The 26,440-nt window shown below is 42.3% G+C and overlaps 3 protein-coding genes across 4 annotated transcripts; 1 reads left to right on the top strand and 2 right to left on the bottom strand.

The window, feature by feature from the left end:
- Positions 1 to 253: 253 nt before the first annotated feature.
- LOC135488409 (E3 UFM1-protein ligase 1-like) lies at positions 254 to 10,900 on the bottom strand. The gene is made up of 16 exons (XM_064773014.1): positions 10,821 to 10,900; positions 9,807 to 9,952; positions 9,074 to 9,315; positions 8,293 to 8,423; positions 8,050 to 8,108; positions 7,443 to 7,589; positions 7,110 to 7,285; positions 6,331 to 6,501; positions 5,377 to 5,509; positions 4,801 to 4,952; positions 4,147 to 4,399; positions 3,345 to 3,475; positions 2,823 to 2,903; positions 2,387 to 2,478; positions 1,819 to 2,030; positions 254 to 1,407 (listed from the first exon to the last, which is right to left on the bottom strand). Exons 1-16 carry the CDS (start codon positions 10,898 to 10,900, stop codon positions 1,244 to 1,246), a joined length of 2,370 nt encoding a protein of 789 aa, XP_064629084.1. The 3' UTR covers positions 254 to 1,243.
- A 757-nt stretch (positions 10,901 to 11,657) lies between these two features.
- Positions 11,658 to 16,752, bottom strand: LOC135487664 (probable methyltransferase-like protein 25). Its single transcript, XM_064771693.1, has 7 exons — positions 16,664 to 16,752; positions 15,334 to 15,888; positions 14,136 to 14,946; positions 13,405 to 13,532; positions 12,900 to 13,070; positions 12,176 to 12,322; positions 11,658 to 11,936 (listed from the first exon to the last, which is right to left on the bottom strand). Exons 2-7 carry the CDS (start codon positions 15,856 to 15,858, stop codon positions 11,850 to 11,852), a joined length of 1,869 nt encoding a protein of 622 aa, XP_064627763.1. The 5' UTR covers positions 15,859 to 15,888; positions 16,664 to 16,752; the 3' UTR covers positions 11,658 to 11,849.
- A 266-nt stretch (positions 16,753 to 17,018) lies between these two features.
- LOC135487663 (uncharacterized) lies at positions 17,019 to 23,803 on the top strand. 2 transcript variants are annotated; one of them, XM_064771691.1, is made up of 7 exons: positions 17,019 to 17,172; positions 17,499 to 18,540; positions 18,948 to 19,170; positions 19,606 to 20,472; positions 20,803 to 21,028; positions 21,280 to 21,619; positions 21,836 to 23,803. In XM_064771691.1, exons 2-7 carry the CDS (start codon positions 17,536 to 17,538, stop codon positions 22,058 to 22,060), a joined length of 2,886 nt encoding a protein of 961 aa, XP_064627761.1. In that variant the 5' UTR covers positions 17,019 to 17,172; positions 17,499 to 17,535; the 3' UTR covers positions 22,061 to 23,803. The 2 variants fall into 2 exon arrangements, with proteins under 2 accessions (XP_064627761.1, XP_064627762.1); XM_064771692.1 differs by having other exon boundaries at positions 17,038 to 17,061.
- The last annotated feature ends 2,637 nt before the right edge of the window (positions 23,804 to 26,440 follow it).

Below are 26,440 nucleotides of genomic sequence, written 5' to 3'. Positions count from 1 at the left end.
ACTGTGACATGTCATCACTTCTAAAGTTTGAAGCGACTCAACTTTTCATTGCCTTTTCCCCAAAAAGGCCTTCGCCTCGGTTAGACTGACAAAATAAGATGCATTTGTCATTTAGACATAAAAAGAGGCAGTGAATTCTTTGGTACTTCAGGCTAACGTCTCCCAGATTTGACTATGCAAACTTCTTATCATAGTTCTTCATATTTGATGAGATGTCAAAAAAAAAATTAATAGAAAAATCTTTTTTTTTCATTGCACATATTTTTATTTTTTAATTCCCTATTAGAACATACTGAGATAGCACAGAAAAAAAATTGACAGGCGAATGAATAGAAGAGAAATACAAGTTACACAAAATATTGCTTTAGGTCTGAATCATCTGGGCGGTTATACATGTAGTTTGAAAGAAAGTAGGTAGGGCCTGTTGTCAGTTAATTAGATTACGAGTACGGAACAAGAATAATAATAATAATAATAGCACTAAGCAATAAATGTATAAAAGAAAATTCTAGCAATTTCTTTGATTAGAAGTTCTTGAGCCATTTATTTGATAAGAAATTCCTTAGCTATTTCTTTGAGAAGAAATCCTTTAGCCATTTCTGACTTTGACAACAGCACTCAATCTGACAGTACACGGAATCATCTTTCTAGCATTTCCTCACAACTGCTAATCAGACATGTCTGAGCAAATATTGTCACATCTAACATCTATATTCACAGCTTTTTTGCTTCCTTAACATTACAAATGGCCCAAAATTGTTGAGAGAGCTAATAGTAGTAATGCCCCAGTTGATGCTCAGCTCTCAACTCAATATCTTAAACAACTTTTTTTTTGATGCAGCACCACAGAATATAAATAATCTATAGTCATCATTTTGCTATTTTGCCCTTACATGTAACTTGCAATTAAAAGAATTCAGGCCTAGCCCAATACATTGGCTGATATTTATATAAGACTAGTAAATGCTTTTAATTTAAACTTCATGTACATTTACACTAGCCATCTCTGTAAAAAAATGTAGTAAAAGCATTTACGTACTAGTCTTTATAAATATTAGCCATTGTCTTTAAACAAAGCCAGCTCACACCTAGGCCTATATTCCCATTGTTCTACATCTTATCAAAGGGTCATAAGGGCAAGTCTTGATAACGCTGACCCCCACGAAACAGATTTCAGGGGGGTTTGATAGGCCTAAACCAAAGGGCAAAAAAGTGTATTGACCATTTCAAAGTTCATAGTCAATCAGCTCTCCGACGGTTCCTTGTTATTGCCATTTGCAGCAGACTTTTTCATCTTGACTGCAATTTCTTTGATTTGGGGCAGCAGCTCCTTCAGCTCAGCGTTGATAGTACCGAGGTCGTCCTTGTCATCTGGACCGTGGAGCTTGATCGACTTGACAACCAGATCTGAAACAGGGAAAAATGTTCATGAAAGACAAAACTATTCCATGCAGGAGAGGTGGGCTTACCTTTCCCCGATCTATGGTTGACTACAGTAGAACCTCTCTATAAAGGACACCCTTGGGACTGACAAGTGGTGTCCTTAATACAGAGGTGTCCAGATTAGAGATGTCAAACTGAATGGAAACAACCACTTTGGGACCAAAACTAGTGTCCTTAATAGAGAGGTGTCTGTAAAGGGAGGTTCCATTCCACTGTGTTTCTTTCATCTACAAAGACCCAAGACTTTTACTTCTGGGATTGCCTTGACTCGTATGTACTTGCTATAAAGGCAGTGTAGTGCTGTCATCCAGGCATCCATTTGGATGTCAATTTCAACAGAAAATTCTCTTAAAAATGAAAGAAAAAACATCAAACCTTGGCAGCGTGTCAGCAGTTGATGACTCTCCTTGGGCATCAACTCCCCAAGGAACATGATGATCTGCGGGACGCACCGTCCTGGGGCGTGCACCATGTTTCCCGTGAACGTCAGGTACAAGATTACCACAGCAAGATGGAGCGCCATGGCATGATCGTCTTCCGAGCTCACCTGCTCCAAGAGGGCCTGGCGATGGTTAAACACAAGTTGTCTGCAAATACAAATGGGAATTCTCACGTAATTGTCCTAATTCTGCTCTCCTTCTCATCTACGTTAATAATGATAATGAGACAATATTGTTCAGCATTTGTATAGCATGCACTCATACTCGATTCACATTTGATATGACTCCCAAGCCTGTTGCCGTGTTATAACCCTAGCCTATGGCCTGTACATTCCTGTTCAGGCTCTAATCCCTGGGAAGTATGTACAGTCCAACAGCCTCTCGGTGCTGGGACTCGACATTCATGGCTACCTCTGCTAGTAAGGTACCCAAGATTCACATCTGGGAGGAGAGAAGCAAGTACAAAAGTCCTTGCTCAAGGACACAAAGACAACAGTCATTACCTTTCCTTCTTCTTGTCTGGCTTCTTGAGCATTATACCGAGAAGTGAAGGACCACAGACATCATCCAGACAGTTGAAAAATGCATCGACATTCTGAAAAAGGGATCAAAGAAATCTTTATCATATCTTGTTGTGTAATTGTTCAAATGATTCCTACATTACATGTACTTCTCCTGCATGGCTTGTGTCAATATTGTGAGAATACGTTGCATGTCACTACGTTTGGGCACCAATTGGGTTTATTAGCCAGCTGACAGCTTGGCAAACGTAATACTCTAATACCTCATTTCATATCAAGTTTATTTTGATTTTGAAGGAAATATGCTTTACAAGGATTGACTGTTAGGAACTGATTTCACCAGATGTACAGTTCTCATCACAATGCATAAATTGACATGGAATTGTGATCTTTAAAAACAGAATCAAACGACTCTTACCGAGGAATTCAGTGAGGTGTGAAGTTTACTAAAGGGACCTTTGACATCTTCTGGTAGCTTGGCTAGGAGTTTCACACGTGTCTGAAAAGTGAATGAAAGCACTGAAATTAAGTACCAGTGAGTCATACTTTCCAACGTCACATTTATAATTGTGCAATCATACATGTTGTTCTAACAGTACTAACACAGGTAAACTCTCAGGCCTATGTGAGAAAGATCAGTTCAAATAGGCGGTCAGAGTGGCTCAATGGTAACATCAGTACCTGTCGCCTCCGAGGTCCTAGGTTTGATGCCCAGTCATTCCCAGTACATGATACCTGTGTGACAGAGAGGTTGACTCTCCTAGACAGCGTAGGTTACCTCCAGGTAGCCCGGTTTCCCTCTAAAGTACGAATCGCCCAAATATTGTCTAAAGAGCGAATAATGAGCAAAGTTTGCTCACAGTCACAAGCTTTCCACTCGATATTTTTAAAGAAATCCAGTTTAAAAGCAGCTGAGCCTACTCAAGATAAAGCAACATACTTCTGGGTTCATTTGGGACTCGTCTGCCATGGACATCATATGCTCCACAGCAACAGCACAGAAACATTGATTGGTAATGTCAGAGCATATTGTCTTCAGGAGGTGTCTGCTCAGGTGGCCTTGGGTGTCCTCTGAAAGCGATTGAAAATATACGTTTAAAACCCTTTACCAAATAGCATGGTTGAACAATTCTGCACTCATAGTAGCACATGCTGCAGAGGCCAAGCTGGAATTTCTCTCATTATTTTCAGTAAGGCCATTATGTCTTTTCTTTTATGTTACGAAAACACTTACATGTAGTCCAAAATATAGTTCTATTATCACAAGCAAAGCTCAAAAACTGATCTTTAAATGAATGAAGTATAACATTTAGTGAGACCTTTATGTTTGTTCCTTTATGATTACATAAAGGTTCTATATAAATCACAAGCAAAAGCTGAAAATCAATCTTCTATGATTACATGCAATATATCATTGGACTAGGTGAACACTCTCTCAAACGAACATAACTTTTAGTGAGATCTTTACGTTTGTTCCTTTATGGTATGATGACATATAGTCCAAAGGTGCTATTATGACAAGCACTGGACTAGGTGAACACTCTCTCAAACGAACATAACTTTTAGTGAGATCTTTATGTTTGTTCCTTTATGGTATGATGACATATAGTCCAAAGGTGCTATTATGACAAGCACAGTTTGAAAATCAATCCTCACTGAAAACACTATCATTGGACTAGGTTAACTCTTAAAACAGACAAACATAGTCTTAAATTTTAGAAAGATTACTATACATAACTTACCATTGAATGAGCTCAATGCTTTCTCGAACAATTTCGCATTCGTCCAAAGCCCACTGATCTTATCCTGAAGTTCTCCGTGGGTCTTCTTTCTACCAGACCCCGAGGCTGTTCCAGATGCTTGAAGGAATACCGACTTGACAATCTGCTGGAATTCCCGGTGAAGCGGCCGGTGCAGTTCCACGGCAATCTCAGCCAGGAATTCTGGGGGACAATCTGAGAGCTTCTCCTCCAACTTTTCTTCAATTTCTTCCACCTGTAGATGAAAAGTTAGAGAAATGTATCATTTTTTAAAAGAAGAATTTGAACCAAATCCTGATTATAACTCAATTAGCTGCAAATATAATTCAGTTTGAGAGGAAGTTTTATTAAATCTAAGGCAATGGCTACTTGAAAACTGTTTCACTCTGAATTTTTGTGTCTCCCAAATATTCTGAGCGAAATTCGTGAAATCTGATCACAATATTAACTCTTTGAGACCAACAGGTGAATGTTGGATACAGAAATTTTACAACCTACTGACATGACCATTTATTGGGAAGCTCTTGGTTAGGCCTTTCCTGGTGATACCATTATTGTGAATGGCTTTATTGTAGGGAAAGTCGTACGCTTTCTGAAAGTTCTCAAAACAGGAATAAGCAGTATCACGTTAATCACCTTAAGGAATTCTACTTCTCCTGGTCGCAGAGACGACGTCTGCTGGTCCTCGTCTTCCTCTACAGCCCCTCCACCGTGACCTTTGAACTTCTTCTTGGTGGATTTAGATTTGACCTCGCGACCTTGGGTGCCCCCACCACTTTTACTAGAACCTGAAAAGTGAGAGAGTAGTGTCATCAAAAATGCCTTCAACACACAATCCATGTAAAGAACTCTAAATCTACACCCAAATCAACACTTTAGTCCATTTCACCAAAAAAATGCCAAACAGATTTTTGGAGATTTCACACAAAAAATGGTGCAGTTGAAATAAAATTTGATTTTCATATGTGAAATAACTGTAATCTCTGTCGAACTCTGAATTCGAATCTTAGGGATTAACCCATTTCATGCAATGGTCCTATATCTTACCCCAACCATCTAATCCCCACGTCAAAAGGCACGATGTAATCTCAGAGTCTTGTGTATCAAGATGTGGTCCCGGTCAAGATTAGGGAAAGTTCACGTCAGGACCATTCCGCAACCAGATGATAAACTACATCCAAGGGGGGCGCCACCTTTCCCCAGAAGACTTACTGGCTGCTTTCTTTTTCCGTTGGTCTTTCCTATCGTCCTTGCCCGAGCTGCCGTCATCTATGCCGGCCAGCCTCTGAAGGTGCTGCTTCTTATCTCCTTCTGGCATCAGGAGGGCGGGGTTTTCCTTCACCGCCTGAAACAAGTGATTATTTCGGTCAAGTCCATGTCATTATGGGGGTATCAGTGGCAGAGTGGTTAGAGTGCCGGGTTTATAACCTGAAGGTCGTAGGTTCAATACTCGGAAGGATCGACACTGTTTCATCTTTGTGTCCTTCTTGGACAAGGCTCTTTACCCTACTTGCTTCTCTCCACACAGGAGTAAATAGGTACCAGGCTTTCCTGGGAAGTTAACCTGCGATAGACCAGCATCCTATCCAGGGGGCGTAATAATCCTAGTCGCTTAATGCTACAGAAACCAGGATAAACTCTGGCTGCATGAGCCGTTTGCGGCTTGGGCAATAGTCAAGCAGGCGAGTTTAACTTTTAAACTTTTATTGCCATTATTGCTGCAGAGAAGGTGAAAACTGTTCCAACAAAATAGGTAAAATACCTTTCATCTGAAGGCCAGTAGCCTTAAATTTATATAAATTGGTCGCGGGATTAGTTTTATCACTTGACAGATGAGTGAATTTCTTCTTCTGCTGCACGCCACGACAAGGGGCACCATGGATGTGATATTGACCTGGTGACTGACTTTGGCCAGTTACAAGAAGTCTCCAAAAACCTTCTCATTTTTCTCAATGGGTGGTTTATTTGCATGGTCACAAGGTGCAAAGAATCTGTTAAGCATTTCGAAGGACAAGGCAGTCAACATGATCAAGTCAAGCGACTTCCTCAAGGTCGCACGCAACTTTTCGTGAATCACAAAAAATGAGGCGTGAAAATATGGAGTTATTGGCAGATCACGAACAGCCCTAATGAAATGATGGTAAACATATTTAGTCTTCTGCTCACCTTTTCGGCTTTGGGCCCCATCATATCCATGAATGGTTTCTTGCAAGAAGAAATGAACTTGTCGCTTGCGGCAACAGTATCACAGAACATGGAGATGTCTTTCTTTGATTTGAGGATCTGTTGCAGAAGTAAGGCAGCATCACTCATGCTGATGGAAGAGGGAAGAATCGGCTGTTGAAGAGATTGGGAAATAATGAAAAGTAACGGGAAAATCTGAGACACATCTAAGACTGAATTGTGGGAACTCATTTTGTAACAGCGGCACTCGAGAACCAGGAATTTTTAACATCATTGTCTGTCATGATTTGATTAGAAGGCTTTGATCCCTGGTCAGTCAGCTTTGGAAAATAATGGAGAGATTGACACTGGCACCAGAGGTTTACTCCAGGATCTTCCGATTCCTGAATCACGGTTTTTCAAGAATTTTGTTAATCTGTCAAGAAAAAAAGTTTTGTTTTATCCCAGATCTGCCAACCCAAAAATGCACTAAGGAGTACTTTGGTCAAATTTTCCAAATTTTGGAGTATTCTGGTGATTTCTACCAACATCCAAATTGCACTCCTAATGCATTCTCTCTCACCAAATCGAGAGGTCATGGAGTATTTTTTCATTAACTTTGGTCAAAAAGAGTAGTAATACTGACATTGGGGCGACTTCGAACACCCCTTAGAAAGAATTGATGTGATGAGACGGGTTTTCTAAATTACTCCATGGTTCAACGTCACCTCATGTGACGGCACTCCATAAGTGTACTCATTTGTGGATCTGAATTATCGTACCATGATGTCGACCCACGAAGCTGTCCTCAGGGCCTCGTCAACGGTCGCCTCCACCTGGTCGGAAATCGTCGGCCCCACGCAACAAGACTGGAGATAGATCAGCGACTCCCCCTTGAAATGTTTCTTGATGTAGCTCTTGGCGTCTGTGATGCCTAGTCGACTTAACGCATCATATTCTGTGAGGAAACAAAAGAGTGAAGTTGCAGATACGCGTTGGTACAGCCGATCTGTGTTAACATCAGCTGTCCTTCTTAATTTGAAAACACTCCTTGAGTCTTGATTTTCAGCATTGCCGGGTTTACTGCATTTAACTAAATCAGAATGTTTCCTCACCTAGATATCCATTCTGCCGATAGAAAGAATCGACCCACTGGCTTTGCGTTTTGGTGTAAATGTCTGGAATGTAGAGTGCTTTCTCTCGCCGACCTCCACTGATGCTACCGGCAAGGCAACCAGTGGCAATCAGATCTTCAATGATCCCTGAAAGAAATGTTTTTTAAGAATTCGTAAATTGTCCCAAATCATATTTTTAAAAGACTGGAGCAGTAGTAAGGCATGTACTGTGCGCTAAATAGTGCACTGTGATACAAAACTGCTAGTTGAGTGCAGTGCAGCTATTTTGTGAGGGGGACACAGCGTTGAATGGTTGTTTGAAAGTGTGCGAGGAGGATGGAGTGGAGAGCTGAGCGTCAACAAGGACATCATTAGCTCCTTAAACAATATTGAGCAATTGTAATGTAAGTAGGAGGAAACCGGAGACCCCGGAGGAAACCTACGCTGTCAAGAGAGTCGCCCTCTCTATCACATGTGTGTGCCGGGACCGACTGACCATTCCGACAACAGTGAAGATGATTGTTTATGTGTAAAAATTGGGTCCGCAATTCACACCGGCTCAGTAAGGTTGAAGGGCATTCACAGAGGGAAAGGAAAATCCACTTACTGTAGAAGAGCCGCTCTTGTAACTTGTAATGATGGATGATGTTGGTCATTGTTACAGGTCTGAAATAAAATGAAACACATCAACATGAGGGGAACTGACAATAGTAAAAGGCTAGAACTCCAAACACAGCTTCAGAAAAAACCAGGAAGCAAACCTCAGTGAGGAAAGCATTTTTCAGAAATAAATGGTCATCCAAAGCCAAGCTTTTTTAAAAGCCTGTGACAAAATTTGAAAGAAAATTACCTGGTAACTGCAATGAAGGCACCTCTAATCTTTGCCTTGTGACGGTTTACAAACTGTTCCGTGAAAATAATGTTCCGGTCTGAATCATCTATCTGACCCTCAATGACGGATCCAAGCTGATCTTCAACCAACTGAAATTACGAGTATCAGCAGGTTTTTAAAAGTTCACGAAGGAAAGATGTTTTTTTCAATAGGTCTTCTATGAGACCACGCAGATGACATCACCACAAACAGGTCATAATCTTGGACGTTAAATTTGTCTCTTTGGACTACGCCGGAAACTTTGTTGTCGGCGCAAATAAGGCATTAGAAAAATGTGGCCATGACAATCACGATGTCATTTACGCAAAGCGTACTTTGTTAATGATGTCAGCAGGGTTGTGGTCTCGAATCGACACCCAAAATGGATGCCAAAATGATGTAACAGCACATCGTCGCTACAGATTAGCTTAGCACTTGTTTTTACAGTTGTAAAGCCGTATTTCCTGAAAACCAGGTTTTAGATGTGTTGCACTGACAGTGACAGCGATGCTGCTGCTTTCCATTAACCTTGAAAATTGATGTCAGCAGATAGAAGGCCCGTCGGATGAAACAATAAAACATTGTCTGGGCAAGGCAATATAACAGCTACGCAAGGCAATAAAACACCTACGCAAGGAAATAAAACAGCTACGCAAGGCAATAAAACAGCTATGTCAAGGAGTTTCATCTGGCATGAAGACAAAGTCATTATAAAACACAGCTTGTTGCAACATGAGGGCAAATTATGATCTCTACAAACCTCTCTAAGAAACTCTGCCGGCAAGTCATACTGCTTGGTAAGCTCAGCGATGGTAAGCTGGCCCTGCTCTTGTAGCTTATCATTTATCTCCTCGGCTAGCTTGTCCGAGTAACTCTGGTCAATAAGCTGGCCAAGGACAAGGGTCAAACTTCTATCACTCCTGACAATGTCATTGACTTTACTCTCTATGTGGCTGAAGTCGACATTAATGGCTTGTTGCAAATCAACAAGGTTAATTCGACCTGAAAATATTGGATGGATCACTTTTAAACAGAGACTGTTCTTTAAGGTTCAACAAGGTTGATAATGTTGGCCTGTAAATATGGAGGATTGGGGTTGTTCTCCAAGCAGAGAACTATTCTCTTTACTTTTTAGAAGGGCCTACAACCATTAAAACTTCAGAACAGTGTTTGTTGTGGTTTTCTATGTCATTAGGTCTTTAATTCCACCTACTATCCTGGCCTATTTTTAGGCCAACAGGTGTTTGGAAGCCACAACAAAAACCATATTTGGGCATGTCTCAAAGGGCCTATCGATATTCATTTCTTTAGGCCGACTGTCATGACAGCAGCTTACTCTCTCCAATAAAACTGAGCCTTAATTACCCAAGTGAACTTTTAAGTTTTATTTGTAGGACGCAACTGCAGGCAGAGTGTCCTCCTGACACTAGAGACAGATTTAGAGCTAGTCTGTTCAGGGCAGTTCTTAATTATTTCACTCCGACTCATCTCACCTCCTCTGACGTCCAATTCCTCTCGGATCTCCTTGTTGATCTCCTGCGGGGTCAGATACTCCTTTCCGTCTGCTGTGTAGATGACATCAAGTAGATTAAGTTCAAGGAGCTTGTTAACTATTTCAATACAGTTTCTGTCCGATAGTCTGAAATAATAATCATAGTAACAGTAACAGCCATGACTTATCAACTTTACGCAGGGAGCAAATATTGTCAATGAAGACTCCTGAAATGGCTCGAATTGTAAAGGAGGGGAGGGGGCGGAGACGAGGGGAACCTGTCCCCCGATGTTTTGTTGTAAGGACAGGCCCATCCTAAATCCCAACAGTCCATTACAAAAATAACTATTGCAATCCTTTGTCGAAAGTTGAATTTTAAGTCCTCACCACACCGTACAAGACCCCAATTGACCTTTTCGTAGAAGTTTGTTTAGGCGCTGACCAGTCATGCGTTTCACCTGTGTACAAAGGGTCACAGTGGCTAAGTTATGACATTGTCCAAGTCGACTTTAGGCCTTCTGACGTGTTCCGAGTGTGCGCATTTGATTTTTTTTGGCTTTGATCTGTCTAATTCGAAAAGCTCTATCCCCATGGCCATCATTCTTGGACCCCACCACTACCACACCATACACCCACGGCACAGGGCCGGGGCAGCCGCAGGGCCAGGGGCATGCAGCATTGCAGGCACGGCAAAAATACAGGAGTCTGAAATTTCTGGGTGTTTTTGGCCTATTCCGGCATTCAAAAAACCTAAATACCCTACCCCCAAAAGCTACTGGTTTGGTAGGCCTATACATTTCGGTACATCATAAGATTGCACAACCATTCCGACAATCGAAAGACGAGTAGCCATGTATATTACGCAGGGTCCACTCAGCTAAGCAATCTATTATCGGACAGAGAAATTTACTTCCTTCAACCACAGTTTTCTACGTTGACAGCCATGGAACTGATTTGAAACAAGTTTTTTCCCATTATAAATATCACGCCACTTATGACTGCATGGTTCATTTACTTTTGAACAGTACTGCTGAGCTGGGCGCGCTGAAAATCTGCTGCCAATCTTTTGATTTCGTCCCAATCACTGGCCGACATTTTGGAGACGTGTATCGTTGTCGTTGTCGTGACTAGAATTCCAGCAGGGCCGGTGTAACATTGGAAAATGTCCCCTTTGAAAGAATGTCCTCCCCCATTGATTGGTGAAGGAAAATGTAAGGTTCTAGAGACTCACTTACTACCTCAATGTCCCCGACACTTTATCACACAGTCTGATTATCTTCCACAGCAGTGGATCATCTTCAGTAGGCCTAGTTGTAATACCTGTCGTTTTTATGTGGTAGCAATGACAAGGATCCCAGGACTGGCTGCAGGAATTGTCCTTGTAATGAGTGTTTTCAGACAAAGATACAATATATCAGACATAGGAATTTATTAGCATGAGGTATTGAGGTAGTGTAGAAAAGGTCTGTGATGTCTTCATTGAATTGCTAAGTACCAATGCTTCAAGTCATACTGAAGTACCAAGGTGATGATGCAGAAACACAGTCCAAGGTCGGGTGATCATGAAACATAATCAGCAAACTGTTTTCTTTCTGAAATCACACCATGGATGGAGTCTGAAGGTAGCCAAATGTCAGGCAGGTCCACATCAGGTCTTCTTCCATAGAATCGAGTTGGTCTCTACTTCAGGCAAATCATGATTTCATTGGCAGTTCCCACAGCCTTGTACCATTACTATCATTATTTAACATGTGTCACCTAAACTGCTAAGTTACAAGTAGCCTTTCATAAAAGATAACAAGCAGTGAAAACTTACAAAAAAACTAACAAAGAACTTTGTTTTGTACCTTTTTTATTGCATAATACCCCCATTCCCTAAAAGCATTGTCTAAAATCATTGCATATTGTATTTCATAAAGACCATCAAAATATAAATAAGCTGTCAGCGGCAAGAGTCTGATGAATCATCCATGGTTTTTAGCTCAGTTAGAATTTGAAGCTGGTAGTGGTAGTCACCGATGCCTTCCGTACATTCCTAAGGACGTCAATTCTTTATCCCCAAAATAGCGTAGCATCTTGGCGATAGGACGGGATCGAACAGTCGCGTAAGGTATGCCTGAGAAATGTGGTCCTGTAAAGAAACAACAATGGAGTGTGAATGGAAAATGTTCAAAGGACAGGTTTTTCTGAGTACTAGACACATATAATGGACATGATAGCAAAGGACATTATTGACGCCAACCAAAAGGCGATATAAGGCTCACTTTTGGTTTGAGGTTGTCTTTGACTCTTCCAGCTGGATTATAAAGTCCCAAAATCTCATCAATGCTCATGGCAACTCTGACTCTTCCAGCTGGTTATCAGGCCTACCTGTTCAAGCAAGAAGAGCAGTCTATCCATTAGCACCACGGCCTCTACAACCGGTCCAAAGCAGGCTCGTAACTGGAAGAAGGCAAACACCTTCTTTTCCTCTGCAGGAAATTTCATGAGATATTCTTGAATCTTGGCATCAGTTATCTGCAAAGCGTAGAAAAAGGAACTTGTTATTAATAGTTTTTATAAGAATACCTTGGCCTGTTCAACTGCGTCATCTGGAGCCACATGCGGCATCTTCCCAAATATGTGCCGCTTGGAAGGAGATCTGCATCCAAAACATTGACTATTCACTTGAAAGTCCTTAGACTTTGAGCGGGGTTCCTCCGAGGGCTGCTGATTGAATAAAGAATTGTGTTAAAGGGAAAATATAGGCAGCAGCTGGGCAGGTAAGATAAAGTTACACAAAGTCACCAATAGGGGTCTCCCACATCTCACAGTACGTCGAAATGATTCATGATTGTACGAGGAATATATTTAGTACTGAGTCTGCATGACCAAGGCCCCTTACTGTGTTTACTAGTCACTTGAAGATGGCCAAATTAACCCCTCTGTTGCTGCCTATAGTGCCCCTTTAAAACGTACAGCAGTGCTGAAAGTGAGAGCACATTTCAGAGAATCTATTCCAAATTTAGATCTAGGTATAGTCAAGCCAAAGGAAAATACAAAGTAAATGAAACGGCTGGCTAGGGCACTTTATGGAAAAAACACTAAACCTAACCTTGTATTGGTCTTGCATACCAAGTTTCTTGAGTGCCTTCCGTACATAGACATTGAAGGTCGGACACTTCTTGCAAATCTTCCCAATCTGCCAGTCTTTCCTTACTGTTCCCGTAAGATCAATCAAAATCTGCTGGAGAATGGCTCGCCAATATAATGACTTCTGTGAATTCTGCAAACCAAAAGACATTGGAATGGATGCTTCCTTAGCAATATGGTCCAAAATATAGATTGTGTTTCCATACATTTTGACCTCTGTAATCAACACACCTCCCTATTAGAGATGGCATTTGTCCGTAGCAAGGATGTCCCTTATAGAGAGGTTCTACTGTAATGAATAACATCATGCAAAACCATCGAATACAGTAAACGAGATTGTCGCCTGAACAAAGGTGTTTTTTTCAGAATTTTACGCCTTTACAGTGGTTTTTAGAAAACTAATCTTCCACAAACCATATATTATCAGAATTATCGTCAATTTATGTAAAAATAACTTTAATGCTTACTATTCCACCGGCGGCAATCCTGTCCATCGGCTGAGAGGCAAGCATCCTGGCGTTACGTCCCAGCTTCACTTGCCGACCCGTCAGGTAAGAACTCATTGGAAACCCAGACTCATTTGGAACTGGATCATCTGCAGGTGAAAGAAAACTTATGTTTGGACTTGACCGGGTATCTAAGCTTCTCACCTAAGAAAATTTTATTTCAAATTTGAAAATTCCAAATTGTCTAAATATGTACTGAATCTTAATTTCAACAATGCTATTGTCTAGAAATACAAATACTATAAAGACCACTTTTCAGCAATATTAGTTGTACTTCCACCTATCAAATCCCCGTGTCTTTTGCGCTTACACCTATGCATTGCCGTTTCTAAATAGACCCGTGTGTCAAATCCCCGTGTTCAACACAGGTTTTTTGATAGGTGGAGTCTGAATAGACACGGCAATTGCAAGTTCTAAGATCCGGCGACAGATGGCGCGGTGTAGTTGCCTCGGTATTGCGCCATCTCTAACGGGAAAGAAACACAGGAGAGCTCCCTACCTACAGCGCACCTGTCGCCAGGGCTATTAACCATTATCTAACACCACTGATAGGTGTAAGTGCGCCCCAGGTTTTTTTGTCACACAGCGAAGACACGTGTCTTGAAAAAACACGGGGTTTTATGATAGGTGGAACTACGACTATTGTTTGCAGTAATTATGAACGGCGTAACCCTTTAAGATGGATAACTTACCCCCACCTACATGTAGAAACGGATTTGGAAAGAACTCCTCCTCAACATGTTGATAGCAGCAGCCAACATTGCAGATAGAACCAACTGCATCATTCTCCGAGAAGATCCTCAACATACTGGGAGCCAGGTTGCCACACGTGTGCAACCCCGTCAACAGGACCTGGCCATTTCCTGCGCTCGATCCAAGGTGTTCCTTGACGAGACTTTTTAAATCTGTCTTACTGTCAATGAATTGTGTCAACGGAATGTAAACTCCCGGTCTCGTTTCTGAACAAGCACCACTATTTTCAGGGATGTCTCTTCTCGATAGAAGCATGTCTTTACAAAACGCACACAATGAAGGATCTCCACCAGTTTCCCCACATTCACAACCACTACTCATCTTATCTAACAAACCATCAGAGTCAATAATCTTAGGCTGGTTTTTAGCACCATGGTCCATGCTCGGAGTCGCGTTCAAATGCTCCATTTTGTCTGAAATTTCTGTGACCCCCACAGCGATTTTTTTGTCCTCTGAAGTATCCCTGGAACCTGAATGAGGATTTTTATCACAGCCGATATCTTGATCACAAGCTGAAGAACTTGCAAAATCTCCAACAGACCTCAAACATTTTGGAGACTGGTTTTCATTTTCTGTCACTTTAGCCTTTGCAGTCTTAACAAACTCGTCCCATCTCTTGCCAAGATTCTCGTTCCTTTTATTGGCACTATTCGTAAATGATTGTGAAGCATCCACACCGATGACCTTCAGACCATACATCAGCGCCATCCGGGACGAAAGATAGCCTTTACCACTGCCAACATCAACAACCTAAAATAGGAAGGACGATTTTTGGAAAGGTGCTCGTAAATAAATTGCCCTGTCAAAACTTCTCTACATCATGTGTGTTCGGCAAAAAAAACAACTCCCATGTGCGTTACATGTCTGGTGCTGCTTTTGGCACTGGAGAGTCAGTGTCTGAATCTAATGTGAGAGTGACTTCAGAGCAGAACGCTATCGACTGTAATTGAATGTCATTTCTGATAACCTGCTTGCATGAAGTATAACTTTAGAATGACAGGTGGGCTGAGAAACTCTACTGTTTTACGTAACTTTTAATCATGAAGCTATGTGATAGATGAATTGGTAATAGCAATGACCAGTCGCAGCTAGAGTTCCTCCAAGAAGAAGCTCACCGTGGGCACTTTCTGGACCTACCTCATTGATGTCCATGTATCTTGCCAATCTGGCACAGATCTCCGCCATGATGTCCACTTCATGACACTTCTTTTTGGACATGTAATGATGTATGGAAACAGCATTACCTTCCAAAGGAATCAGGCAACTTTCTATAAGAGTCTCAAGGCTTATTTCTATCCCTAAATTTGGCAGAGTACATGCTGCAATACTGGTCAAGAAATCCTCGAGGTGTTCATGTGGCCATCTTGGTGTCCTTGCAGCAAGTGTAACAAGTTCAGAAGTCCGAGCAGAGTCCCTACTAGAATTGTCACTAGAGCTAGGTCTCTGGAATATGGTACCACTGGGCAATCTTATCAGTTCATCATTCGTTAATTTTAAGACTTCTTCAGCAATGTTTTTGTCGATGAAGTTTTCCCAGTGACTATGTGATATGAAGTCTGTATTATGCGCATTCAACAGGGAAAGATACGGTTCCAATACCGACAGAGTTTTATTCAAAGATCGCTTCACAAGTTCGCCTCTTGGACTTTTGACGTCCGTCATTTTTCATCTGGAAAATTTGGTAGACAAACACTGTTCAAAGAAGAAGGCGGAGGATTAGAGATAATGAGAGCTACAGTAGTCAGTTGCCATTTGGCAAGGTTAGAACCAATGGAAATGCTAGTTTTTATATCATCGCCACAAATAATGTTGATGAAATTCCTATTTTTTAGAAATTAGAATCAGATGCACTAGTGTCGGTAGTGACGCTCTCATTTCATGATTAAATTGCCCGATTAAATTGGGCACATTTTCTTTTGCCCCCATGCCCAATTACCAGTACTTCAGCCTATGAGGGGAAATGCCTCATGGGTTTGTGTGCCCCCAATGCACTAGCTAAAACATGTCAGGACAGGGGTTGGGGGGGGGGCTCCCCCATGTCAACAGTTGCGTGAGTTCACTAGAGCTTGCACTTTACATATGACTTTGCCAGAGTGTAAGACTACCGATAGTCCCGACACCTTTCCAGGGGGGGGGGACATTTTCCATTTCTACACCGGTTATTCTGATGATGCAGTTGAGTTACTGCTAGAGATATAGGCTACACGGAGAAAACCATCTATCAAAACAAAAAATTGCTGGGAGAAACTATAGCAGGTTCCCAACCAGGGGGGGGGGGGGGGGGGGGGTTCCCCAGCCTAAAGGCGCTGCGTGACTACTAGGGCCCTGCACTGATAATAGTATTAAAGTGAAAGTGAAAGTCAGAGTGACCAACTAATTTTTAATTAGTTTGGCCTCTTTTTAGGGCCATGACATATTATTTTGACGATCATAAACCATTAAGGATGTGTAATATTTTGTAACTTACTTGAATAGTTCTTTTATTTCATATATATGCCTGTTATATGGAATTTTGTCAGGGGAAATGTGCAAGTTTTGACTTTTTGGAAATCGCCACCATGTTTTTAAATGAATTGGGAGAGCAAGAAAAACTGCTGGCAATATTTTATTTAATCTTTCTTTTTGAGCCACAAAATTTAAAATAAATGCAATTGTGACTTTATTAATGCTTTATTATATTATCGAAAATGCATATACTTGTTATTCTACGTCAATTAGTACATACCAATGGTGTAATTAGTAATTACCAATTAAGCAGCGAGGTTGATTAACCAAGAACCGAGGTTGCAGGTGCTCGTTCGACGCAACATTCTCTTGGCAACCATCAAAACATGATCGACCCTTTATCAGTGTATGGAAATGCATGTAAATTCATGGTTTGTGTGTACATGTTACCAAAATACAGGCTGTAGTTACACGTCTAGTGAATTAGTTATGGCCGCAGAATCAAGTTGATATTAATTTGCCGAGTATCTAGTGAGTATTTGCTGTTTGAAGTGATCAAACATTTCCTTGATTGATTCAATGGTTGATATTGAATATTTTGATTGACAGCTAGCTCTGTCAGTGAGAACATCATGACTTGTCAGTGATTATTCCACTTTCCTCCCTTCCCGTCTGTATGTAGTGCATTAATATTATCAGTGCAGTGCCCTAGTAAGCGCGCAGCGCCTTTAGGTTGGTTGGGAACCTGCTATAGTTCCTTCCGCCAATTTTCGATTGTCTGAACAGGGAGTGAAACTTACTCAGTCTATGAACTATCTGTAGCTTTATCATTCTATATCTGCACCCTTCCTTTTCAGGTACCTTTTCCTAGTGACTAATTGAAACTCCATCAAAATGGCTTTTGACAGCCCACCTACCCCTGTGATGCTAGGAATTCCCACCATCTTCGGAAACATCAAAGCAAAGCATGTAACATTTGTGATAGACACCTCAGGAAGCATGTACAATAAACTAAGTGTAGTCAAGGACCATCTAACTGAGACAATTCTAAAGCATGCCCAGTGCGGCGACGGGCGCACTTTCAATTTGATAGAGTATAGTAATGATGTGACGCAGTGGGCAGATAAAATGGTCAAATGTACCAAAGAGACTGTTAAAGTTGCCGCAGGGTGGATTAGAAATTTGGCAGCAAAAACAGGATCAAATATGTTGGATGCGTTACTGACGGCATTCGAGGATCCACAGTGTCAAGCCGTTTATCTTGTCACTGACGGTTTGCCTGATCAACATCGCGATGACATTCTGGACAATATTGTACCGATATCTCGTGGTCGGCCTGTCCATTGTATATTCATACCCGGACGTGGATCAGATGCTCCGGCCGTCGAGGACCTGTTACGCAGTCTCGCTATGGAGACGTACGGATCTCTTGAAATCATGAACTTAGAAAACCATGGCTTAATGGATCGCGTCACTCCTGTTTATCAGCATCAGTTCCCCCTGAATGGAGTGCTGAGGAATGTGAGCGGTGCGGCCTTCCCTGCTGTCAAAGGTTGCAGCGTAACAGGCACCTTGGCCAGGGATCCTCTCAATGACGTTGCCCTAGCTCACTGGCCTGTGGCCCCTACTGTTGTTATCGACCCCGTCACTCGGTTACCCCTCTCCCGTACTGCACCAGTGGTGGTAGCACCTAACGCCTACCCTCATTATTATTACTACCCGAGTTACTGGTGGTCAAGGTATCGAACAGCGCGTGATTGGGTGAAGCTGAAGGACAAGTTGAACACCCCTCCGGATCCGACGATCTCGCCCTCTGCTGGAGCCATGCTTGTTGGACACGAAGTCCTCGCTAGGAGAGATTCAGATGGCCTGTACTACCCTGGAAAAGTACAAAGCCAGGTAAGGTCAATGCCACAAAAAATTAAATCCATTACAGTGTGATTTTATGCCCCAAAGGGGTTCAAGAAAGATGAAGCTAATGATGTGTAGATGTACATGTACCTTTGAAAACTGCTTATCAAGAAATTTCAAATGAATTGTCATATTTAGGTTTTTACGAAATACTTGAAATGTTGGGGTATGACATAATTTCGGTGTCCTAAGTGTACAATGGGTGTCAACTCTGCAAAATGTAGTTCAGACTCCGAGCTTATCGATGCAATACATGTAGTCCACAGTACTAAACCGATTTCAGAATGCTGAACCAGCAGCCAGCACATATATACATGAATTGTGGTTGATTGTTTCAAACAAAATTGGAAATACCATAAATGTGACGAATGACTGACTGAACTCTATCTTTGCAGATTACATCTGATCTGTTCATTGTTTCCTTTGGTCCGTCCAAAAATGGTGATTACGAAAGTGTCGAGTACCAGGAGACCAAGATCTATGACATCATTCATAAAGTTGACGCACTCAGGCATTCGATCTTCCGGCAGGATAAGGTTTTGGCGCCGTGTCAGGAGGGTAGTGACCAGCACTACCCTGGGGTGGTAATTGAAGGCCAGGAGTTTAGGGACAGTAAAGGTAAATTTCTTTCACAAATACTACATGCAAATAGAAAAACAATGGCCACCCTAACTTGCTCTAGAATTTTGTAAAGGGTTTCTAAAGTGCCAAGTGTTGCACATTCTTGAATATCATGGGTACCACCAAAAATATATAAGTAAGCCGTGCTTCTTCCACCGGCGCAACCGGTTCTGGTTCCGGTTCTTTCACTGGCCCCTCTGCCTTCTTGATCATATTGGCCTCCTGCCTGTACCTACTCACTGCCTGACAATACTACAGAAGGAGTCGATCTTGGTGAGTTACTATCAATATTGTCAAGAATTAATTTGGTATTCATATTATACACAGCTTTAATTCTCTCTCTGATCTGGAGGACAATAATATCAGTTTACTTAGTTGTTTAAAATAGTATTAGATCAAATGTTTTTAAAGTGTCTTTCATATATGTTTCAGGAGGTGAAGACCAGCAACTCATCGTCTCCTTCTGTCATGGTCCCACAGAAAAAGTCACGCTCGGAGTCGCAGTCTGGATTCCCCCAGGTGTCTACGAGCGGCTGACAGTCGAGTCACAAATGCCAGAAGATGCCAGGGAGACATTAAAAGCCGAGGAAAATTACCCAGCAGAAACGCTGCCTGGTTACCCGACCACGGCGCCCGAGAGGACGCCAAAGGATTACGTCAATTACCGTCCAGTTATGATTGACAGGGGAGATTTTCTTGTCGATCATTTTTACGGCTATCCAAGGTTCATGCCCGGATATCCCATTGCCCCGGTGATGGCTAAAGTCAACCCTTGCAGCTCTGTTGCCGTCCATAGCGAAGATGTTGAGAAACTCATCCCGGGAACTGATATCACCTCAAGGGAACTTTCGGAGAAGGTCCAAAGTCAGATCTCTGATCTATACGGCGACAAGATGCCTTTGTTGAAGAAACGAGAAAAGCAGGAGGCCAATACGTTTAAGAAGGCAGAGGAGCCAGTGAAAGAACCGGAACCGGTTGCACCGGTGGAAGAAGTACCAGTTGCGGAGGAACCGGAGAAGACAGATTCGGAAAAAGTCGACGAAAATGCAGACAGCGGAGCAGTTTTTGAATTCGATGATCTCAATTTGGAGGATTTGGATCTGCCTGCCGAGCCGATTGATTACGAAACTGATAAAGATTATACGAAAGAGAGGAAGCGGGTTCAGCGCCCGCCTTGGTCGTACTGGAGGAATGATCCGGCCCCGTCGATGATTGATCCCCCAGGACCTGGCGCTTTCAGGGAGACGTTGTTACAGGCGCCCTTGGAAGTACGAGAAAAGAAGATGGGACCATATGGAGGTAGGTGACAACTGAACGGTGTGAATCCTTCATGACAAGAGATTTCTTTGCGAAGTTTCTGATCCTTTTCATTTCTATCCAAGAAGAGGCACAGTCGATCTTGATATGAAATGGTATAAAGTGCTCATCGTCTTCGAGACTTTTGCAGCAATTGGTCATAACAGCCTCTAAGTAAGAAAGTATTTCTTTCTTTTCAAATTCTTATGGCAGATTATAAAATATCTTTCAATTTTTCCAATCATAAACATTTTTTGCTGTTTTTATCCACTAAAATAAACGTGAAAAAGTGAAAGTTTGGGGGTCTACAGTAATCAGTTTGTTTGATTACAGTTGAGTGGGGCGGCACTGCGTTTACTCATGCCGAGTACAATTCACGGGTCGGGGAAGATAAGGACGCCATGTATGAGATTATGCACGGGGGACTCCAACCAAGGCCGCCATCTCCCACGAAGGACCGAAGACCAATAGAACCTCAGCCGCCACGGGCTTATTCGCCCGTCCTGGGAGCATCGCAACATGATGTTGACATGAAGGATAGGGATCGGCGAGAATACAGGTGAGAATATTTTGCTGTGTTGGCACTTTGAAGCTTGGAGCACACAGAGGTAAATCTCTGTGTGCTGTCAGCTTAAAGGCCGAAACCATTTGTAAAATATTTGAAATTTGTAACTGAATTTGAAAATTTCAAACTTATGTAAACACGTACTGAATATACTTTTCAACACTGCTGTTCTGTAATCAGATATACAAATACTTTAAGGTACAGATTCAACAGTAGCAGCCGCAATAAATTTGTTTTTTATTTAGACATCGGAAGATTATCCAGAGAATACAAGACCGAGAGCAGACGATGGCTGAGAAAGCCCAGCAGTCCATTCTGATGCGTGATCTCCACCGCGACCGAATCATTGACCAGATTAAGTTCGAGAAGGCAAGACAAGCTAACGAATGGGACCAGGTGGTCAGGACACGAGATGCCAAGAAGCAGATCAGCGATGAAATCCGAGGTCGTATTGCGGAGAAGCAGGCGTTTCGGGAGGACCAGGAGCAGCGGCGGTTTGCGGCGGTCCAGGCAGCTGTACAGAGAAGGAATGACCTGCGTGCACAGAGGGAAGCCGAGTTGAGGTCCGCCATTGCCAAATCAAAGGTAAGCCAGCTTGAAAATTTCGTCCAGTGGAAAGGGTTTTCTTAGTCTTGCTTTGAGAGAAATTCTGCCCTGCTGTTTGGAGCTTTACCTATTTTCATCCGCTGAGGAATTCAAATTTACCATGGGCCTGATATAAACTTGGTCTGACCTTTTCAGACTTATGCGACAACTTTACCCCCTGAAACTCTCTTTCACACTCACTCACTTCGATTTCAGGAGCAACGAGCTCAACAGCAGAGTCAACGCTGGAACACACTAGAAACTCGCTTCGAGACGCAGACGCGCCAAGAAGCAGAGATGGACGCACAGAGACGACATGCCAACCTTGCGCGGCGGATGCACTTTCATCGTATGGAGGAGGACGCGCAGAAAAAGAAGAACTTGAGGGTCAGCTTTAATGACCAACAAATGGGCCTCTGGAGGTCGCAGGTGTTACCTTAAGGTTGATGAAACATCGTATTTTGTATATCAAATTGTAGAAAAGAATACAGTTTATACAGCGACATTTTTGGCTGCTCTTTATTTTTGCGATTCACCAAAACTTTGAAAAAAATAATTTTTTCAAATTTAAATGAACAAACTTGGCCAAATTTGCCTAATTTGTTGGGATTCACCAAAACTTTTTAAATCATTTTAAATTTAAATGAATGAATAAACCTGTCCTTTGATGAGTGTTTATTATCAGACTGAATTCTCCCTTCTTCTTAGTTGGTCTTAGCTTATCAATTTCCATCTATTGTCTCACCTCTGACGAAGAGGAAAGTTGAGTGACCCATAATGCAAAGTGAGTGAACCTCATGATTTGTAAAAGGAATCAAAATCATGACACGGTCAAATGTTGCAGGATTCCAATCAGAGCAGGCTAAAACGTTGAGATCATGTGCTTTCCCAGAAGGAAAATGTCATCAAAAAACCCTCAAAATACCTTCATCTGTATATTTTTAGGAAAGGACAAGGTCCTTCAGTTTTGTTTATTGTAACTATTATGTTCTGGATTAACCTGAATACAAAGGTAACAAATCCAAATCAGTTTCCAAGTGGCCAAAATGTACATAAAATTAGTTGCAGAATAAACTCGTAGTTCTATATCTTAAATCTATCAAAAAATTTTGTAGGTTCCGATTCTGTGTCTGAATCCATCCAGTTCGTTATTGAAAATTTATGAACTCAGCTTTCCTGCTTAGCTAGTCAAAAATGTCCTATCTTTTTAGCTAAATGAGTGATAGAATCTTTAATTTTGAGAGATAATCGACGCGAAGCAGGATGGATATCAATTGTGATTTGGACTGTAAAAGTGGAACTCCATTGGGAGTACTGAAGGTCACTTGCAAAACTACTGAAAGTATATTTGAACATTTGGGTCAAAATTACAAAAGAATGAAATTTTTGCGAACAGTTTTTTTATAGTCTTCACGGAGGGTTAACAGCTCTGGATATGGCATCTGTTAAATTAAAATGTCTCATATTTTGTAAATAACTTTCTATTTATAGTGCTATATTAGAAATGTACATCACTTTATATATGTATAGGAATTACATGTAGTATAGTATGATGGTCGTTATGATAATTATACCTAGTAGTGTTTATAGAATGATATTGAATGAAGCTTTATCGTAAAGTTAAAATTGAAAAATTGAAAATAAGTAGCTACCATTTATATTGGTAACCTCTTATTCTGTCCAAAACTATTGTTGTTGAACTTTTCATATGTTATCTTTGGTGCAGGTGTGGAAGATTATCAAACTACATCTCGCCCTACTTTACATCATGAAAAACCAGTCCAAACTGCAAACTGTGATACATGTATATTGCACACATTAGTCTAGTTATTAAAGGTCTACGCTGTTCGTTAAAAGAATTTAACTTGTATTTGAATTAGAAAAACTACAATTCCCTGAATATGAATTGAATATAATTTTCAACATTGCCGTTGTGTAGACATATGTACTAATTCTACAAATACAAAGTTCCAGCAAATTATTTTGCATGATAACTCCACTATGACATTGTGTTTAACTGCATTTCTATTTTCCTGGACCACCAGTTACTATCAACGGCATATCCCTTTAATTCTTGAATATAGTTATTGTGACATAAATGATAGAACTCTTTTAGGTATGAAAAATACTATTTAACCTTTGTTACTGCGTTATCTCTCAAACAATGTCCTTCTATTGAATAAAATGTTCTATATTTATAGGAACTTTGTCTTATATTGTTGAGTTTACTACTGGGAAAATCAGTGCAAAGCTAACGCATTTGAAATTCTATGAAATTCTTGTCTTATTGGTGGTGCCTGTCAATTCATCTTGGAATCGGATTTTACCACACCATAGAGTAGAACCTCACTATTGAGGACCCCCTCAGGACTGACAAGTTCTGTCCCTAAAAGAGAGGTGTCCTGATAAGAGAGGTCAAATTGAATGGAGTCAACCAAATTGGGACCAAAACTGGTGTCCTTAACAGAGAGGGTGTCCTTAACAGCGAGGATGTCCTTATAAGAGAGGTGTCCGCTAAGGGAAGTTCCACTGCAGATTGGTTGACAGACTGTGTCATCTGCTTGAGTAACAAGAGCTACAGCTTGACTTTGACTTGACCACTTGAGAAAAGAGTGAGTTGTTACTGATTAATGATTTGAGGACCCTGTCACAGCCTGACCACATTGATGACAATATCGCAACTCAAGGGCAATGTTACAATCTGCCCATACAGTGGACAATGTCACAACTTGAGGACAATGCTACAACCTGCCCACACCAAGGACAATGACACAACTTGAGGTCAACGTTACAACCTGCCCATACCAAGGACAATGTCACAACTAGAGGACAGCGTCACACCAAGGACAATGTAACAACTCAAGGGCAACGTTACAATCTGCCAACACCAAGGACAATATCACAACTTGAGGACAATGTTACAACCTGCCCATACTGTGGACAATGTCACAACTTGAGGACAATGCGACAGCCTGCCCACACCAAGGACAATGTCACAACTTGAGGACAATGTTACAACCCGCCCACACCAAGGACAACGTCACAACTTGAGGACAGCGTAACAACCTGCCAATACCAAGCACAATGTAACAACCTCATGACAATGTTGCACCCTGACCAAGCTAAGGACAATTTCTCAAAGATTTAACTCAGCTCTGTCAAGGAAAATGTCACAAGCTGCAACCCTAGATGGATCTAGTCAGTGGGTTACTGGGTGTGGTTAACCAGTGCTGTGACCCTGGATGGATCTGGTCAGTAGGTTACTGGGTGTGGCTAACCAGTGCTGTGACCCTGGATGGATCTGGTCAGTAGGTTACTGGGTGTGGCTAACCAGTGCTGTGACCCTAGATGAATCCAGTCAGTAGGTTACTGGGTGTGGCTAACCAGTGCTGTGACCCTGGATGAATCTGGGCAGTAGGTTACTGGGTGTGGCTAACCAGTGCTGTGACCCTGGATGAATCTAGTCAGTAGGTTACTGGGTGTGGCTAACCAGTGCTGTGACCCTGGATGAATCTGGGCAGTAGGTTACTGGATGTGGCTGTAACCCTGGATGTGCTGTGACCCTGGATGGATGTGGTCAGTAGGTTACTGGGTGTGGCTGACCAGTGCTGTGACCCTGAATGGATGTGTTCAGTAGGTTAGTGGGTGTGGCTAACCAGTGCTGTGACCCTGGATGGATGTACATGGTCAGTAGGTTACTGGGTGTGGCTAACCAGTGCTGTGACCCTGGATGGATCTGGTCAGTAGGTTACTGGGTGTGGCTGACTAGTGCTGTGACCCTGGATGGATGTGCATGGTCAGTAGATTACTGGGTGTGGCTAACCAGTGCTGTGACCCTGGATGGATGTGTATGGTCAGTAGGTTACTGGGTGTGGCTGACCAGTGCTGTGACCCTGGATGGATCTGGTCAGTAGGTTACTGGGTGTGGCTAACCAGTGCTGTGACCCTGGATGGATCTGGTTAGTAGGTTACTGGGTGTGGCTGACCAGTGCTGTGACCCTGGATGGTTGTGGTCAGTAGGTTACTGGGTGTGGCTGATCAGTGCTGTGACCCTGGATGGATGTGCATGGTCAGTAGGTTACTGGGTGTGGCTGATCAGTGCTGTGATCCTGGATGGATGTGCATGGTCAGTAGGTTACTGGTACTGGCTAACCAGTGCTGTGACCGTGGATGGATGTGCATGGTCAGTAGGTTACTGGGTGTGGCTGACCAGTGCTGTGACCCTGGATGGATGTGGTCGGTAGGTTACTGGGTGTGGCTGACCAGTGCTGTGACCCTGGATGGTTGTGGTCAGTAGGTTACTGGGAGTGGCTAACCAGTGCTGTGACCCTGGATGGATCTGGTTATTAGGTTACTGGGTGTGGCTGACTAGTGCTGTGACCCTGGATGGATGTGGTCAGTAAGTTACTGGGTGTGGCTAACCAGTGCTGTGACCCTGGATGGATCTGGTCAGTAGGTTACTGGGTGTGGCTAACCAGTGCTGTGACCCTGGATGGATCTGGTCAGTAGGTTACTGGGTGTGGCTAACCAGTGCTGTGACCCTGGATGGATCTGGTCAGTAGGTTACTGGGTGTGGCTGACTAGTGCTGTGACCCTGGATGGATGTGCATGGTCAGTAGGTTACTGGGTGCGGCTGAACAGTGCTGTGATCGAGCCTGGATGGATGTGGTCAGTTGGTTACTGGGTGTGGCTAACCAGTGCTGTGACCCAGGATGGATGTGCATGGTCAGTAGGTTACTGGGTGTGGCTGACCAGTGCTGTGATCGAGCCTGGATGGATGTGGTCAGTTGGTTACTGGGTGTGGCTAACCAGTGCTGTGAC

Source organism: Lineus longissimus, chromosome 5, assembly GCF_910592395.1.
Source record: "Lineus longissimus chromosome 5, tnLinLong1.2, whole genome shotgun sequence".
NCBI classification, from domain to species: Eukaryota; Metazoa; Nemertea; class Pilidiophora; order Heteronemertea; family Lineidae; genus Lineus; species Lineus longissimus.
Note: the sequence above shows the minus strand (reverse complement) of the source record. Positions and strands in the feature narration are given on the sequence as shown.